Here is an 18,521-nt window from a genome sequence, read left to right as displayed (position 1 = left end):
ACCCAGCTTACTTACCCAATACATACATACATACATACATACAATAATACATTCCACTTTCACAGGTCACAAGAGATAATCCTACCCTCTTTTCTCCCTAACCCTTCTAACCCTAAAGAAGAGAAGCTTAATTCGTTAGACGAGGCCTACTACAATATATCTCGGCTACTAATCCTTGGAAAAAGGATAATGCATTATTTTTGTCCTTCCAAGGTTCTAGAAAAGGGCGTAGAGTATCAAAATGCACACTAGCCAAATGGAATAGGGGAGGCTATCTCTCTAGCTTTTACAGCAGGTGGGGGTCCGGCTCCGCAGAATCGGAGGGTGCATTCCACGCGGGGCATGGCATCGTCCTGGGCAGAAAGATCTGGAGTGTCAATCAACCAGATATGTAAGGCGACCACATGGTCATCTCCTTCCACCTTTATTAAGCACGATCGGTTGGACTTAGGGAGCTCCTCAGATCTTACCTTCGGGTTAAGGGTACTGCAGGCTATAGTCCCTCCCTGGGGTAGCTTACATCTCTGTAAATCTCTCGTGGTGCTGTCATGGGAGTCCCAATAAAGCATTAAGCTACTTACCGGTAGCAACATTTTTCGGAGGCCCATGACAGCACCCTTAGTTCCCTCCCTTTCATGTGGCGGCTGCACTCCCTTTTATAGGGTTTCACGTGTGTTGATAAAATTACAGTTAGAATGATATATTTTGTATATATTTGTATATATTGGTTATATATTTGTGCCATTAACCATGGTAGTCCTCTCAAGCTCTGAAATACAACTGATGCATGGGAGAGGTGCCGCCGTTTTGTATCTGTAGGTTTCCTGTTCCTGAAGGGCGGATCCCCTCTCTCGTGGTGCTGTCATGGGCCTCCGAAAAATGCTGCTACCGGTAAGTAGCTTAATGCTTTTAGGAGTTTGGTCTGCTATGGAAGTCGCAGTTGCAAGTATGTCACATACATTAAAAAAAAAGGCCTAGGTCCAACAAGTTCAACCTTTCTCCTCTGGTTGTTTGTTTATTTATTTTTTATGATTATTTATTTTTTTATATAACAAATGCAAGTTTTTATTTTCAGATTCATGTTTTGTTTTTTTTAAATATAACAAATGTGAAACAATTTCTAATTTTTATATATTTTTTTAATAACAAATAGGAAACCAGTTTTTTTATTTTTATATTGTATTTCATTTATTTGTTTGTTTATTTTCTATTTTTTTTTTTTAATATAACAAATGGGAAACATTTTTTATTTTTAGATTTTTGCGTTTGCTTTTTTTTTTTAAATAAAACATATATGTATCAAATGTGAAATATGTTTGTATTAAAATATATATATATACAGGTCCTTCTCAAAAAATTAGCATATAGTGTTACATTTCATTATTTACCATAATGTAATGATTACAATTAAACTTTCATATATTATAGATTCATTATCCACCAACTGAAATTTGTCAGGTCTTTTATTGTTTTAATACTGATGATTTTGGCATACAACTCCTGAAAACCCAAAAAACCTGTCTCAATAAATTAGCATATTTCACCCGTCCAATCAAATAAAAGTGTTTTTTAATAACAAACAAAAAAAACATCAAATAATAATGTTCAGTTATGCACTCAATACTTGGTCGGGAATCCTTTGGCAGAAATGACTGCTTCAATGCGGCGTGGCATGGAGGCAATCAGCCTGTGACACTGCTGAGATGTTATGGAGGCCCAGGATGCTTCAATAGCGGCCTTAAGCTCATCCAGAGTGTTGGGTCTTGCGTCTCTCAACTTTCTCTTCACAATATCCCACAGATTCTCTATGGGGTTCAGGTCAGGAGAGTTGGCAGGCCAATTGAGCACAGTAATACCATGGTCAGTAAACCATTTACCAGTGGTTTTGGCACTGTGAGCAGGTGCCAGGAAGCATGAAGTGCTCCAAAATCTCCTGATAGCTAGCTGCATTGACCCTGCCCTTGATGAAACACAGTGGACCAACACCAGCAGCTGACATGGCACCCCACACCACTGACTGTGGGTACTTGACACTGGACTTCAGGCATTTTGGCATTTCCTTCTCCCCAGTCTTCCTCCAGACTCTGGCACCTTGAATGACATGCAAAATTTGCTTTCATCAGAAAAAAGTACTTGGGACCACTTAGCAACAGTCCAGTGCTGCTTCTCTGTAGCCCAGGTCAGGCGCTTCTGCCGCTGTTTATGGTTCAAAAGTGGCTTTACCTGGGGAATGCGGCACCTGTAGCCCATTTCCTGCACACGCCTGTGCACGGTGGCTCTGGATGTTTCCACACCAGACTCAGTCCACTGCTTCCTCAGGTTCCCCAAGGTCTGGAATCGGTCCTTCTCCACAATCTTCCTCAGGGTCCGGTCACCTCTTCTCGTTGTACAGCGTTTTCTGCCACATTGTTTCCTTCCAACAGACTTACCATTGAGGTGCCTTGATACAGCACTCTGGGAACAGCCTATTTGTTGAGAAATTTCTTTCTGGGTCTTACCCTCTTGCTTGAGGGTGTCAATGATGGGCTTCTTGACATCTGTCAGGTCGCTAGTCTTACCCATGATGGGGGTTTTGAGTAATGAACCAGGCAGGGAGTTTTTAAAAGCCTCAGGTATCTTTTGCATGTGTTTAGAGTTAATTAGTTGATTCAGAAGATTAGGGTAATAGGTCGTTTAGAGAACCTTTTCTTGATATGCTAATTTATTGAGACAGGTTTTTTGGGTTTTCAGGAGTTGTATGCCAAAATCATCAGTATTAAAACAATAAAAGACCTGACAAATTTCAGTTGGTGGATAATGAATCTATAATATATGAAAGTTTAATTGTAATCATTACATTATGGTAAATAATGAAATTTAACACTATATGCTAATTTTTTGAGAAGGACCTGTATATATATAATTTGCTCCATCTGCAGTTTTTTCCTCCCCTTCTTCCAAGTAAGATTACATTTTTTGCAGGATGATATGTAGGTTTGAATGACACCATTTTTATTTTTTAAAACTTTTTTTTTTTTTTTTTTACTTTACAGTTCTGTTATTTTTAGTCAATATATATGTGTGACGCTAGTTACTACTCACGGACAGACCGTGAGGCAGAAGAGTCAGGTGTTCCGGGGTCAATACCAAGAGAGTACGTAGATGGCCAAAGGGAAAAGACAAAGGTGTAAGTCAGGTCACAGTCCAGGGTCAATAACAAGAGATATCGAATCAAAAGCCAAAGGACAAGACAAAGGTATAGTCAGAACACGGTCCAAAGGGTCAGGCAGTAGAAGATCAGAACTCAGCGCAACCGAATCAGGCCAACACTCACCAAGAAGCACAAACGACATCTGGCAGGGATCAGGGGCAGACTGCTCAGTTAAGTAGCTGTGCAATCACCAGAACACCGAACACCTCGGGAAGGTCCCGCAGCTCCCAGTCACAGATTGGACAGCTGAGCTGTCAATCAAAGCACTGACAGCTCAGCAAGCCCATCGCATGATTGGACAGCCAAGCTGTCCATCAAGACAGACAACTCAGCAAGACAGTTATCATAGAACAGCATAGTAATCACTCACTGAGCTGAGGAATCGTGACAATATATTGACTAAAAGTAACAAAATTGTAAAGTAAAAAAAAAAGTAGTTTAAAAATAGTGTCATTCAAACCTACATATCGTTCTGCGGAAAAAAAAAAAAAAAAAGTTGTGTCTTGGAAGAAGGGGAGAAAAAAAACTGCAGATGGAGCGAGTTTGGAAAAAGTTGAAGGCTATGTTCCCACAAGCCATGCATGTTCGCTGCGTTCAAAGCGCTGCCTTCTATTGAACACAGGTAGATCCGCATGTGTTCACTGAACCATGCGGATCTACCACTTTCAATACATTCTGTTGATTACATTTCTGTTGCGGAGACTATAATACCTTTTTCTTTTTTTACATTTTTATTGAAATACATTTTTGAATCTTTACAGGAAAATAAAAAAGTAGCCATTTTAAAGGTTTCATTATCTTTTATAGGTTGTCAACCAATATTATATAATAATACTTTAACATTCGGTTAAACTTTTACAAGTATATAAAGAGTAAAAGCTCATGAACAAACAAACACATAGACTAAGAGAGGGGATGTGTGATATAAAATGTTGTGACCTATTAATATCCGTCTGATAGAGGTCATATATTTAACATGGCCCAAAAGAAATCCCAAGGAATAACTTTGTTTTTAAGTTAAAAACGATTTGTTACTTCTGTATAATAGTTAGTGCTCTGATTTTCAGATTCATAACTGCAAATTCTCTGCATACACAGACAGCTCAGTGATAAAATTCTGCTAGTCTGCAGCCACCACTAGGGGGAGCTTAGGAACACACTGCATACTTTAAATCAGGGGCGGGGATCCTCAGGCCCCAGGGCCATTTATGGCCTTCGATGACCTTTTATCAGGCCCCCGAGCAGATTCTTAGGGACCGCATTCTTGGGCCACCAGCTCATTAATTTCTTCATGATCTTTTAGCGCACACATGCAGTGTTCACTACTGAACACTGAAGGGCATGCAATGAAAGATTACGTCCTGACACCAGTGGGCAGAGTTTGTACGGCCCCCCGAAGGCAGGTATAAATATCCAAATGGCCCTTGGCAGAAAAAAAGATTCCCCACCCCTGCTTTAAATACATTGAGCTCAAATAAAAGCAAAGTATGCACTAAGCTTCCCCTAGTAGTGAGTGCAAAAACGAAGAATTGTATAGTATAAATCTATGAAAAGCGAGTTTTTACTTTATTCATAGTTTTTACATTTTTACTATATTTGTAACCTCCAGTACCATTTTTCACCACTACGGTAGGCATAAGCAATAATGTCGATAAATTCAAATGAAGCAGCGTCCCCCCCCCCCCTTCCTTGCTATAATCATCCTGCTAATAATAATAATAATAATAATAATTTTTATTTATATAGCGCCAACATATTCCGCAGCGCTTTACAACTTATAGAGGGGACTTGTACAGACAATAGACATTACAGCATAACAATATTCTCAGATCAAAACAGATACCAGGAGGAATGAGGGCCCTGCTCGCAAGCTTACAAACAATGAGGAAGTATGCCTACTTACAATGCAATTCTTTAGCAATTGGTAACATTTGCAGAATTTTTTTTATTAGTCTTGGGAAATGTAAGGGTAATTGCCAATTCTGGAAATAGTGATATCTTTGGAGGTTGGCATTTTGAGTTTGATTAATAATCTGTTGCGTTCGGGAAGCCTAATGTCACATTAAGGACGTGCTGCGTCTCTTCATTCAGATCGTTCCTTATTGTCGGGGAACGTTCTTTCTCCGTATTGATCCTTCCCTCATTACTCCTAATTTATCCGTGGCTTGAAGTGGCATTTTATATTTGTGTCCTAGTGATATGGGAGGTATTGACAAATTAATCATTTATCAATACTGGGTTCCTGCCTTCAATTATGTATATAAATGTTTCTATTCTGCAATGAGAAACTTCATTTATTCTGCAGACAGAGATTTCAGGATACCCTCCGGCCCCCGCTGTTGGCCACATTTTAATTTAGAATGAATCTTTTGGCTGAAACACCAGATCATATTCAGATATCGATCTGCGGCTGATAAGTGATGGAGAAGATAAACGTTCCTGGCCAGAGAGGGAACATATTAGCATGCAGCTGCTTCATACAGCAATGACTGCGGTCGTCTTGTATGCAGAGGCGATTCATTGCATGTTTTATATAAATTCCCTATAAAATGTAAATGAGGAAATCCTGCTGTAATTTAGCAGTAAATAGTGTAGAAATGACAGAATCCAGGACGACCCCAATATCCAAACAACATCTTGTATCAAATTATTATTATAAAACTTGAATACTATGAGTAATAATGAAGAGCAAAGTCATCTTGCTCATCATCTTCGGTTAAGTCATGTTTGTCCCCCTTCAGTCTAAGTTATTCTTCTCTCTTGTATAAGATGTGTCCCCCTCTTCTTATTTAGGTTGTTTACCTTCCTCTATGGATTGTGTTTACTCCTCTGTGGGATATTTGTCCCAAATTCTGGGCCATGTCTGCACTGTCTCTGGGTCAAACTTTTCTCCTGTTAAGCTCTTGTCATGATTTGGCTCTCTGTCACTGGGTTATAATTGTGATTTTTATCCCGGCTCCGTATTTGTTCCCCCCCATGTGGCTCCCGCTCTGTCCCTCCCCCTGTGTGGCTCCCGCTCTGTCCCTCCCACTGTGTGGCTCCCGCTCTGTCTCCCCCCCCCCCCCCCCCCGTGTGGCTTCTGGTCTGTCCCTCCCCCCCTTGTGGCTCCCGCTCTGTCCTTCCCCCCCCCCCCCGTGTGGCTCCCGCTTTGTACCCCCATGTGGCTACCGCTCTGTCCCTCCCCCTGTGTGGCTTACGCTCTGTCCCCCCCCTGTGTAGCTCACGCTCTTTCCCTCCCTCCGTGTGGCTCTCGCTCTGTCCCTCCGTGTGGCTCTCGCTCTGTCCCTCCGTGTGGCTCTCGCTCTGGCCCTCCGTGTGGCTCTCGCTCTGGCCCTCCGTGTGGCTCTCGCTCTGTCCCTCCGTGTGGCTCTCGCTCTGTCCCTCCGTGTGGCTCTCGCTCTGTCCCTCCGTGTGGCTCTCGCTCTGTCCCTCCGTGTGGCTCTCGCTCTGTCCCTCCGTGTGGCTCTCGCTCTGTCCCTCCGTGTGGCTCTCGCTCTGTCCCTCCGTGTGGCTCTCGCTCTGTCCCTCCGTGTGGCTCTCGCTCTGTCCCTCCGTGTGGCTCCCCCACACCCCCGTATTTTGCTCCTTCTCTCTCTATCCCCATATTCCCACACTGTGTGGCTCCTGCTCTGTCTCCCCCCACCCTGTGTGGCTTCAGCTCTCCCTATCCCCACCATGTGTGGCGCCCGCTCTGTCTCCTCCCACCTTTGGTGGCTCCCGCTCTCTCTCCCCCTTGTGGCTCTCACTTTATTTCCCCCCCTGTGTGGCTCCCGCTCTGTCTCCCCCCACCCTTTGTGGCTCCCGCTCTGTCTCCCCCCACCCTGTGTGGCAGCCGCTCTGTCTCCCCCCACCCTGTGTGGCAGCCGCTCTGTCTCCCCCCACCCTTTGTGGCTCCCGCTCTCTCCCCCATGTGGCTCTCGCTTTGTTTCCCTCTCCCCCTCTGGGTCTTGGTTTACACTAAGTTAATAAGTAAAAGATAGTCCAATCAGGGCCGGCTCCAGGTTTTCCTGGGTCAAGGGCGAAAGATTCTCAGTGGGCCCCTTTAACACATACCATTATTCATGATGCACAGATACGACAGAGAAATATAGGTGTAGTACAATGCCAAAGATTTTATTTTCTCCTTACATTACATAATCCTCGAAGCACACAGAGTGACTGTAGACTTTTCATTTTAGACCAGACAATATAGTCCTCCATATAGTATTATGGGCACCACATAGTGCTCCATACAGTATAATGGGCTCCATAGAGTGCTCCATACAGTATAATGGGCCCCATATAGTGCTCCATACAGTATAATGGGCCCCATATAGTGCTCAATACAGTATAATGGGCGCCATATAGATCTCCATACAGTGTAATGGGCCCCATATAGTGCTCCATACAGTATAATAGACACCATATAGTGCTCCACACAGTATAATGGGCCCCATACAGTATAATGGGCCCCATATAGTGCACCATACAGTATAATGGGTTCCATATATTGCTTCATACAGTATAATGGCCCCATATATTGCTGCATACAGTATAATGGGCCCCATATATTGCTGCATACAGCATAATGGGCCCCATATATATTGCTGCATACAGTATAATGGAGCCCATATATTGTTCCGTACAGTATAATGATCCCCATATAGTTCTTTATACAGTATAATGGCCCCACATAGTGCTCCATACAGTATAATGGGTCCTACATATTTTTCTCCTTTTTGTATAACAGGCCCCATAGTGCTCTATAATGGACCCTACATATTGTTCCATATTGTATAATGGGCACTATATTTTTCTCCTTTCCATATAACAGGCCCCACATAGTGCTCTATACAGTATAATGGGCCTCCTATATTGCTCCATACCTAAAAATAATCAAATACTCATCTCTCCACCCCCCAACTACACTGCTCTGGTCTCCTGACCCTCTGCACTGCTCAGCATAGAGGGCGCGCTGTAGTGATGTCATCACATCCTCTGTGTTGAGACGTCACAGAGAACAGATGCAAAAGAGGAATGATGGGAGATTGAGCGTCAGCTGGCGTCTCCCTCTCCCATCATTGTTTTCAACTGTATTTGCATCCAGAATGCCGAAACAGTTAAAGGTACGATGCGGGGAGGCCTGGTGTCGGGGATGGCACCAGGCCCCCCAACTCAAGGGTCCCATAGTGTACCAGTGTCCTTAATGGTGACTGGGCTCCCCCCTTCCCTTTTGACCAGAGCTCTGGAACTGGCCTCGGTGCACCGGGTGGTGACCCCGACCCCCGAGTCCAATGTTTTTGCATTCAAATATTTTTGCCCCATTTTCAGTTTTATTTTTTCGCTATGGGATAATCCTACACCATAAACTATGTATGTCCCCACTAACAGCTGCACTGTTTTTTGATTCGTGGACAATCGATGTACCTTATTCTGCAATGTATATGTCTTTCCAGCTGAACTATGCAGAGACGAGACTGAGCCAGCTGGAGAATTGTCATTGTGAGAAGACTTGTCAGGTTCAAGGTGTGATCTACAGGGACCGGGACTCCTGGGTAGATGACGACCACTGCAGGAACTGTACATGTAAGGTGAGATGACCTGTGCCTCCTAATACCTTTCTTTTTTTTCGGGGTGGCTGAACTCATCGTGCTGAGAAATTCCACATTTTCTACTATTCGGCAAGTGCTGAGGGGAAATTACAATCCATTATGTGCTACACGCCGTTCCCTCCCCGAAATGTGTTGTAGCATTTGTAATAATTATATCCTTGAGAAATAGAGAATTTCCTGGAATTCAGCTTATCGACTGGTGTTTGGCTGCCCCGCTGAATCCTTCTATAAAGAAAATGAAAGGATTCAGCAATGAATTATAACAGAAGGAAACAATTGGTAACAGCGCAGTCTACACACGTGGGTGGTAAAAAGCCTGGAAAATAAAGAGGGGGGAGCAGTGTATGTATGTAGAGGTGCGACATAATATCTATATAAGGGACTTATAGGAAGCTATTAACTGGTAGACCCCCCTAACTTACCGCTAAGTATTCCTATGACCAATGCTGCCCACTGTTCTGCAAATATTGTTTCTTTAATCTACCATTTCTATTTTTTCTAGAATGGCGCTATTGAATGCCGACATATATTGTGTCCCCCGGTCAATTGCTCTCCAGAATATTTACCCATCCATGTTCCAGGTCAATGTTGCAAGATGTGCCGACGTAAGTCATCTAATTTTTAATTTGATCTTTTTTTTTTTTAGATTTTTTTATTTATATCTTCTTATTTATATCATGGTGCAGTATTATAATGGTTATATGCTTGGATATAGGAGCAGTATTGTAGTAGTTATATTTTTCTACTTTGGAGCCGTATTATAGTAGTTATAATCGTGTACATAGGAACGGTATTTTAGTAGTTATATTCTTGTATATAGGAGGCAGTGTTATAATAGTTATATTCTTGTACATAGGAGCAGAATTATAGTAGTTATATTCTTGTACAAAGGAGCAGTATTATAGTAGTTACCATATATACTCGAGTATAAGCCGACTCGAGTATAAGCCGACCCCCCTAATTTTGCCACAAAAAACTGGGAAAACTTATTGACTCGAGTATAAGCCTAGGGTGGAAAATGCAGCAGCTACCGGTGAATTTCAAAAATAAAAATAGATGCTCCATACCATTCATTATTGCCCCATAGATGCTCCATATAAAGCTGTGCCATATATAATGCTCCATACCATTGATTATTGCCCCATATATTATCCATATATAGCTGTGCCATATAGAATGCTCTGCACCGTTCATTATGGCCCCATAGATGCTCCATATAAAGCTGTGCCACATATACAATGCTCTGCACCGTTCATTATGGCCCTATAGATGCTCCATATAAAGCTGTGCCATATATGCTCTGCACCGTTCATTATGGCCCCATAGATGCTCCACATAAAGCTGTGCCATATACAATGCTCTGCACCGTTCATTATGGCCCTATAGATGCTCCACATAAAGCTGTGCCTTATATGCTCTGCACCGTTCATTATGGCCCCATAGATGCTCCATATAAAGCTGTGCCCTATATGCTCTGCACCATTCAGTTTGGCCCCATAGATGCTCATTATAAATCTGTTCCCTATATGCTCTGCACCGTTCAGTTTGGCCCTATAGATGCTCCACATAAAGCTGTGCCATATATGCTCTGTACCGTTCATTATGGCCCTATAGATGCTCCATATAAAGCTGTGCCATATATGCTCTGCACGGTTCATTATGGCCCCATAGATGCTCCTTATAAAGCTGTGCGGCTATATGCTCTGCACCGTTCAGTTTGGCCCCATAGATGCTCATTATAAAGCTGTGCCCTATATGCTCTGCACCGTTCAGTTTGGCCCTATAGATGCTCCACATAAAGCTGTGCCATATATGCTCTGCACCGTTCATTATGGCCCTATAGATGCTCCACATAAAGCTGTGCCATATATGCTCTGCACCGTTCATTATGGCCCCATAGATGCTCCTTATAAAGCTGTGCCATATATGCTCTGCACCGTTCAGTTTGGCCCCATAGATGCTCATTATAAAGCTGTGCCCTATATGCTCTGCACCGTTCAGTTTGGCCCCATAGATGCTCCTTATAAAGCTGTGCCCTATATGCTCTGCACCGTTCAGTTTGGCCCCATAGATGCTCATTATAAAGCTGCCCCATATGGAATGCTCTGCAGCGTTCAGTTTGGCCCCATAGATGCTCATTATAAATCTGTTCCCTATATGCTCTGCAGCGTTCATTATGGCCCTATAGATGCTCCTTATATAGCTGTGCCCTATATGCTCTGCAGCGTTCAGTTTGGCCCCATAGATGCTCATTATAAAGCTGTGCCATATATGCTCTGCACCGTTCAGTTTGGCCCCATAGATGCTCCTTATATAGCTGTGCCCTATATGCTCTGCACCGTTCAGTTTGGCCCCATAGATGCTCATTATAAAGCTGCCCCATATGGAATGCTCTGCAGCGTTCAGTTTGACCCCATAGATACTCCACATAAATCTGTGCCATATATAACGCTGCTGCTGCAATAAAAAAACAAAAACACATACTCACCTCTCTTGCTTGCAGCTCCTCAGCGTCCCATCCCGTCATCTCTCCGCACTGACTGATCAGGCAGAGGACGGCGCGCACACTATATGCGTCATCGTGCCCTCTGACCTGAACAGTCAGAGCGGAGAGACGCCGGGAAGACAGAGCGGCGCCCGGCGTGTGGAACGAGGACAGGTAAATATGCGATACTTACCTGCTCCCGGCGTCCCGCTCCTTCCCCCGGACAGCTGGTCTCCGGGTGCCGCAGCCTCTTCCTCTATCAGCGGTCACCGGCACCACTGATTAGAGAAATGAATATGCGGCTCCACCCCTATGGGAGTGGAGTACATATTCATAAGTTTAATGAGCGGTCCCACGTGACCGCCGTACAGGGGAAGAGCTGCGGCACCCGGAGACAGTGTAACGGGCAGGGGGAGCGTCAGGATCGCCGGGACTAGGTAAGTATGCCTCAGCGCCCTCTCCCCCTCACCCGCCGACCCTGCCACAGACCGTGACTCGAGTATAAGCCGAGAGGTGCACTTTCAGCCCAAAAATTTGGGCTGAAAATCTCAGCTTATACTCGAGTATATACGGTATATTCTTGTACATCAGGGCACTATTATAGCAGTTATATTCTTGTACATAGGGGGCACTATTATAGCAGTTTATATTCTTGTACATAGGGGGCAGTATTGTAGTTATATTCTTGTACATAGGAGCAGTATTATAGTAGTTATATTCTTGTACATCAGGGCACTATTATAGCAGTTATATTCTTGTACATAGGGGCAGTGTTATAGCAGTTATATTCTTGTACATCAGGGCACTATTATAGCAGTTATATTCTTGTACATAGGGGGCACTATTATAGCAGTTTATATTCTTGTACATAGGGGGCAGTATTATAGTAGTTATATTCTTGTACATCGGGGCACTATTATAGCAGTTATATTCTTGTACATGGGGCAGTATTATAGCAGTTATATTCTTGTACATAGGGGCAGTATTATAGTAGTTATATTCTTGTACATAGAGGGCAGTATTATAATAGTTATATTCTTGTACATAGGATCAATATTATAGTAGATATATTCTTGTACATAGGGGCAGTATTAAAGTAGTTATATTCTTGTATATAGGGAGTAGTATTATAGTAGTTATATACTTGTACATAGGGGAAGTATTATAGTAGCTAAATTCTTGTACATCGGGGCACTATTATAGCAGTTATATTCTTGTACATAGCGGGCCGTATTATAGTAGTTATATTCTTGTACATCGGGACACTATTATAGCAGTTATATTCTTGTACATAGGGGCAGTATTATAGCAGCTATATTCTTGTACATAGGGGCAGTATTATAGTAGTTATATTCTTGTACATAGGGGCAGTATTAAAGTAGTTATATTCTTGTACATCGGGGCACTATTATAGCAGTTATATTCTTGTACATAGGGGCAGTATTATAGCAGCTATATTCTTGTACATAGGGGCAGTATTATAGTAGTTATATTCTTTTACATAGGGGGCAGTATTATAGTAGTTATATTCTTGTACATAGGGGCAGTATTATAGTAGTTATATTCCTGTACATCGGGGCACTATTATAGCAGTTATGTTCTTGTGCATAGGGGGCAGTATTATAGTAGTTATATTCTTGTACATAGGAGCAATATTATAGTAGTTATATTCTTGTACATAGGGGGCAGTATTATAGTAGTTATATTCTTGTACATAGGGGGTAGTATTATAGCAGTTATATTCTTGTAAATAGGGGGCAGTGTTATATTCATGTACATAGGGGCAGTATTATAGTAGTTATATTCTTGTACATAGGGGCAGTTTTATAGTAGTTATATTCCTGTACATAGGAGCAGTATTATAGTAGTTATATTCCTGTACAAAGGGGGCAGTATTATAGTAGTTAAATTCTTGTACATAGGGGGCAGTATTATAGTAGTTATATTCTTGTACATAGGGGCAGTATTATAGTAGTTATATTCTTGTACATAGGGGGCAGTATTATAGTAGTTATATTCTTGTACATAGGGGTAGTATAGGAGTTATATTCTTGTAAATAGGGGAGCAGTATTATAGTAGTTATATTCTTTTACATAGGGGCAGTATTATAGTAGTTATATTCCTGTACATAGGGGGCAGTATTATAGTAGTTATATTCTTGTACATAGGGGGCAGTATTATAGTAGTTATATTCTTGTACATAGGGGGCAGTATTATAGTAGTTATATTCTTGTACATAGGGGCAGTATTATAGCAGTTATATTCTTGAACATAGGGGGTAGTATTATAGCAGTTATATTCTTGTAAATAGGGGGCAGTGTTATATTCATGTACATAGGGGCAGTATTATAGTAGTTATATTCTTGTACATAGGGGCAGTTTTATAGTAGTTATATTCCTGTACATAGGAGCAGTATTATAGTAGTTATATTCCTGTACAAAGGGGGCAGTATTATAGTAGTTATATTCTTGTACATAGGGGCAGTATTATAGTAGTTAAATTCTTGTACATAGGGGCAGTATTATAGTAGTTATATTCTTGTACATAGGGGCAGTATTATAGTAGTTATATTCTTGTACTTAGGGGGCAGTATTATAGTAGTTATATTCTTGTACATAGGGGCAGTATTATAGTAGTTATATTCTTGTACATAGGGGCAGTGTTATAGTAGTTAAATTCTTGTACATAGGGGGCAGTATTATAGTAGTTATATTCTTGTACATAGGGGCAGTATTATAGTAGTTATATTCTTGTACTTAGGGGGCAGTATTATAGTAGTTATATTCTTGTACATAGGGGGCAGTATTATAGTAGTTATATTCTTGTACATAGGGGTAGTATAGGAGTTATATTCTTGTAAATAGGGGAGCAGTATTATAGTAGTTATATTCTTTTACATAGGGGCAGTATTATAGTAGTTACTGCCCCCTATGTACAGGAATATAACTACTATAATACTGCTCCCCTATTTACAAGAATATAACTCCTATACTACCCCTATGTACAAGAATATAACTACTATAATACTGCCCCCTATGTACAAGAATATAACTGCTATAATACTGCCCCTATGTACAAGAATATAACTACTATAATACTGCCCCCTATGTACAAGAATATAACTACTATAATACTGCCCCCTATGTACAAGAATATAACTACTATAATACTGCCCCCTATGTACAGGAATATATTATAGTAGTTATATTCTTGTACATAGGGGGCAGTATTATAGTAGTTATATTCTTGTACATAGGGGGCAGTATTATAGTAGTTATATTCTTGTACATAGGGGCAGTATTATAGCAGTTATATTCTTGAACATAGGGGGCAGTATTATAGTAGTTATATTCTTGTACATAGGGGGCAGTGTTATAGTAGTTATATTCTTGTTTTCAGCATTATTCTGTTTCGGCTCCATATTAATACCAGTGACTTGAGTTTTTCATTGTGTGAAGAGGTTTCCGCTCCTCCTGTATTCTCTGCCTGTCTGTGGTTTGGTACATTGTTTTACGTGTTTTACATGCTTCAGTCAATGTTCTCTCTTCGGGGTCTTTCCTGGATAGCATTGTGCCTGTTTGATCATCCATCATCTGGAGTTTTATGCTTCGCAGGCTGTATTATGTCTTGGACATTGTGATCTTTCCCAAAGGGCTTCAGAAACATGATTACATGGTGTAGATTTTATAGTTCGCCATCCTTCCTTATGTAATGTAGAGGATTAGGTGCTGTAGTCTCTGCAGTGAGGATGGTCTATGGTGGGATTTTTTTCTGCTGATCATTAGTTCTGGGCTCAGGGACCTTGAAAAACTTGGTGTAGGATATAGTATAACTTCATCCATATTGGTATCAATCCTCATTCAGGGGCAATGGGAAACTGAAAAATCTGACTTTCCCGTAAACTACCGTAAATAGAATATAATGACTGACGTTAAGGAAAAGGTCAATCCAAAATATCTACTGGGGATCTTCTGATTTTGGATACTTATTATAGAAAATACCAATAACTGTTAGCAATATCTATGTCTTCTGTAATCTTTTAGAATATCCTTCTGTGAGATATTTTTTCTTATATTTTTATCTCGGTTCCTGCATTTTTTTACCTATATAATTTTTTTTTCTTCCAGTGAATATCAGCTCTCTCAGCAGCATTTAATTTCCCGTGACATTCCCACTTGAAAGAACCAGCAAATAAAATGATCCTGTAATTGTATAAATGTATCGCAGACCTCGAGATATAATAATAGGTTTTTTTTTATGGTCTGTGAAAATTATAGCACCGAGAATTTAAGTAAGTTGTTTTAAAAAAGATCAGCTGAAATTGGAGTGAGTATTACGGTCTGCTGAATGAGCTGCACCTTCCTGTGCTTGAGGCTGGGAGCACAAAGACCTTAACGGAATTGTCCATAATCCAGATGCATTGTTACAGTAGGGGGTACAGAAGGGCTACCGGATTATATGACTCCGGTGATGGTGGCCATTGGGGACACCAACAAGCCATACTTGGGTGTAGGACAACTCATTGAACCGGGCTCTACTAATAGAATAACAATATAATGAGGGAGAGTCCTCATTTTGCTTACCCTTTTATTAGCCACAGTATAGAGCCCCGTTGTAATCGGCACATCCAGGTGTATTACAGGTGTGCAATGAACTAATGCCGGTAAAGCTGAATTTTCAGGAATGGATGCCTCCTAGTTGCTTACCCTCTCCGCTCCACCTCAGTGGTTGCTTGACATTAGGGATGATGTACAAAATCCACCAAAGATCTGGTCTTCATAGGTGATTTGAATAGAAGAAAAAAATATTTAGAATAAAAGTTACAATTAAATAGTATATGTAAATTAAATTTGTATGTGGGATCCCTATGTACAGTTGTGGCCAAAAGTATTGACACCCTTGCAATTCTGTCAGATAATACTCCGTTTCTTCCTGAAAATGATTGCAAACACAAATTCTTTGTTATTGTTATCTTCATTTAATTTGTCTTAAATGAAAAGACACAAAAAGAATTGTCCTAAAGCCAAATTGGATATAATTCCACACCAAACATAAAAAAGGGGGTGGACAAAAGTATTGGCACTGTTCGAAAAATCATGTGATGCTTCTCTAATTAGTGTAATTAACAGCACCTGTAACTTACCTGTGGCACCTAACTGGTGTTGGCAATAACTAAATCACACTTGCAGCCAGTTGACATGGATTAAAGTTGACTCAACCTCTGTCCTGTGTCCTTGTGTGTACCACATTGAGCATGGAGAAAAGAAAGAAGACCAAAGAACTGTCTGAGGACTTGAGAAACCAAATTGTGAGGAAGCATGAGCAATATCAAGGCTACAAGTCCATCTCCAAAGACCTGAATGTTCCTGTGTCTACCGTGCGCAGTGTCATCAAGATGTTTAAAGCCCATGGCACTGTGGCTAACCTCCCTAGATGTGGACGGAAAAGAAAAATTGACAAGAGATTTCAATGCAAGATTGTGCGGATGTTGGATAAAGAACCTCGACTAACATCCAAACAAGTTCAAGCTGCCCTGCAGTCCGTGGGTACAACAGTGTCAACCCGTACTATCCGTCGGCGTCTGAATGAAAAGGGACTGTATGGTTGGAGACCCAGGGAGACCCCACTTCTTACCCCGAGACATAAAAAAGCCAGGCTGGAGTTTGCCAAAACTTACCTGAAAAAAGCCTAAAATGTTTTGGAAGAATGTTCTCTGGTCAGATGAGACAAAAGTAGAGCTTTTTGGGCAAAGGCATCAACATAGAGTTTACAGGAGAAAAAAAAAAGGCATTCAAAGAAAACACGGTCCCTACAGTCAAACATGGCGGAGGTTCCCTGATGTTTTGGGGTTTCTTTGCTGCCTCTGGCACTGGACTGCTTGACCGTGTGCATGGCATTACGAAGTCTGAAGACCACCAACAAATTTTGCAGCATAATGTAGGGCCCAGTGTGAGAAAGCTGGGTCTCCCTCAGAGGTCATGGGTCTTCCAGCAGGACAATGACCCAAAACACACTTCAAAAAGTTCTAGAAAATGGTTTGAGAGAAAGCACTGGAGACTTCTAAGGTGGCCAGCAATGAGTCCAGACCTGAATCCCATAGAACACCTGTGGAGAGATCTAAAAATGGCTGTTTGGAGAAGGCACCCTGCAAATATCAGGGACCTGGACCAGTTTGCCAAAGAAGAATGGTCTAAAATTCCATAAGAGCATTGTAAGAAACTGATTGATGGTTACTGGAAGCGATTGGTCGCAGTTATTTTGGCTAAAGGTTGTGCAACCAAGTATTAGGCTGAGGGTGCCAATACTTTTGTCTGGCCCATTTTTGGAGTTTTGTGTGAAATGATCAATGTTATGCTTTTTGCTTCATTCTCTTTTGTGTTTTATCATTTAAGACAAATTAAATGAAGATAATAATACCAAAGAATTTGTGATTGCAATCATTTTCTGGAAGAAACTGAGTATTATCTGACAGAATTGCAGGAGTGTCAATACTTTTGGCCACAACTGGATATGATAGAGGGATCTGACATTTAAAAAAAAAATTGCAGTATTTAAAGGGTTGTTCACTGCTAGGCCAGCACCTTCTCAATATGAATGTTTGCCCCCCGTTAAAATAAAAACACTTATACTCACCTGCAGTCCTGGCACCATTCCAGTGGTGTCAACACTCGCTCTCCCAGGGCTCACGTGACATTATGTCACGCTAGCCCTGCATCCTCCCCTTCAGATAATTTGAACATCAAGAGGAAGTCAGGGATCAGCCGCAGTCCTGTTGATGTTTTTCACGTCATAAGGTGGGGCCAGTGAAGCCGGCGCTGATTGTCCACAAGGCTAACATGACATAAAAATGGGACATGAGGTCCTGGAGTTTGTTGTGTCTCAATGCTCTCTTGACTTCTGTGAGTTGGACTTCCGGTCTGAATCCATTAATGGAGTCGTTTTTATAGGTCGTTAATGTTTATGATGGGAATCCGTCTTTTATTTCTGCGGACCAGACATCATACAAACCAAGGAGGAGAAGGTGCTGTCATCTTAATGGGATTGTGTAGTAATAAGCGAAACCAGGAGGCCTGCATTTATGATATAATTTGTATAAGAAGCGCGGATCATATTCTGACAAACCTGCTGATGGATAATCTCTGGGTTGATGGATGTATATTACAACTGACGGCTCCTGAGTGGCACATTGTCATACATACCTGATAATTGTAATGCGCCAACAATTGTAGGAATATTGTAAAATCAGGCGGCCT

At 41.5% G+C, this 18,521-nt stretch overlaps 1 protein-coding gene across 4 annotated transcripts in view; it reads left to right on the top strand.

Moving 5' to 3' along the window:
• Positions 1 to 18,521, top strand: part of NELL1 (neural EGFL like 1) — a 988,017-nt gene that overhangs the window by 319,030 nt on the left and 650,466 nt on the right. For all 4 annotated transcript variants that reach the window (XM_077287196.1, XM_077287197.1, XM_077287195.1 and 1 more), the window contains exons 8-9: positions 8,626 to 8,760; positions 9,284 to 9,386. In XM_077287196.1, coding sequence (XP_077143311.1) covers positions 8,626 to 8,760; positions 9,284 to 9,386 — 238 coding nt within the window. The remainder of the gene's footprint in view (positions 1 to 8,625; positions 8,761 to 9,283; positions 9,387 to 18,521) is intronic.

This window comes from Ranitomeya variabilis, chromosome 2, assembly GCF_051348905.1.
Source record: "Ranitomeya variabilis isolate aRanVar5 chromosome 2, aRanVar5.hap1, whole genome shotgun sequence".
Taxonomy (NCBI): Eukaryota; Metazoa; Chordata; class Amphibia; order Anura; family Dendrobatidae; genus Ranitomeya; species Ranitomeya variabilis.
Note: the sequence above shows the minus strand (reverse complement) of the source record. Positions and strands in the feature narration are given on the sequence as shown.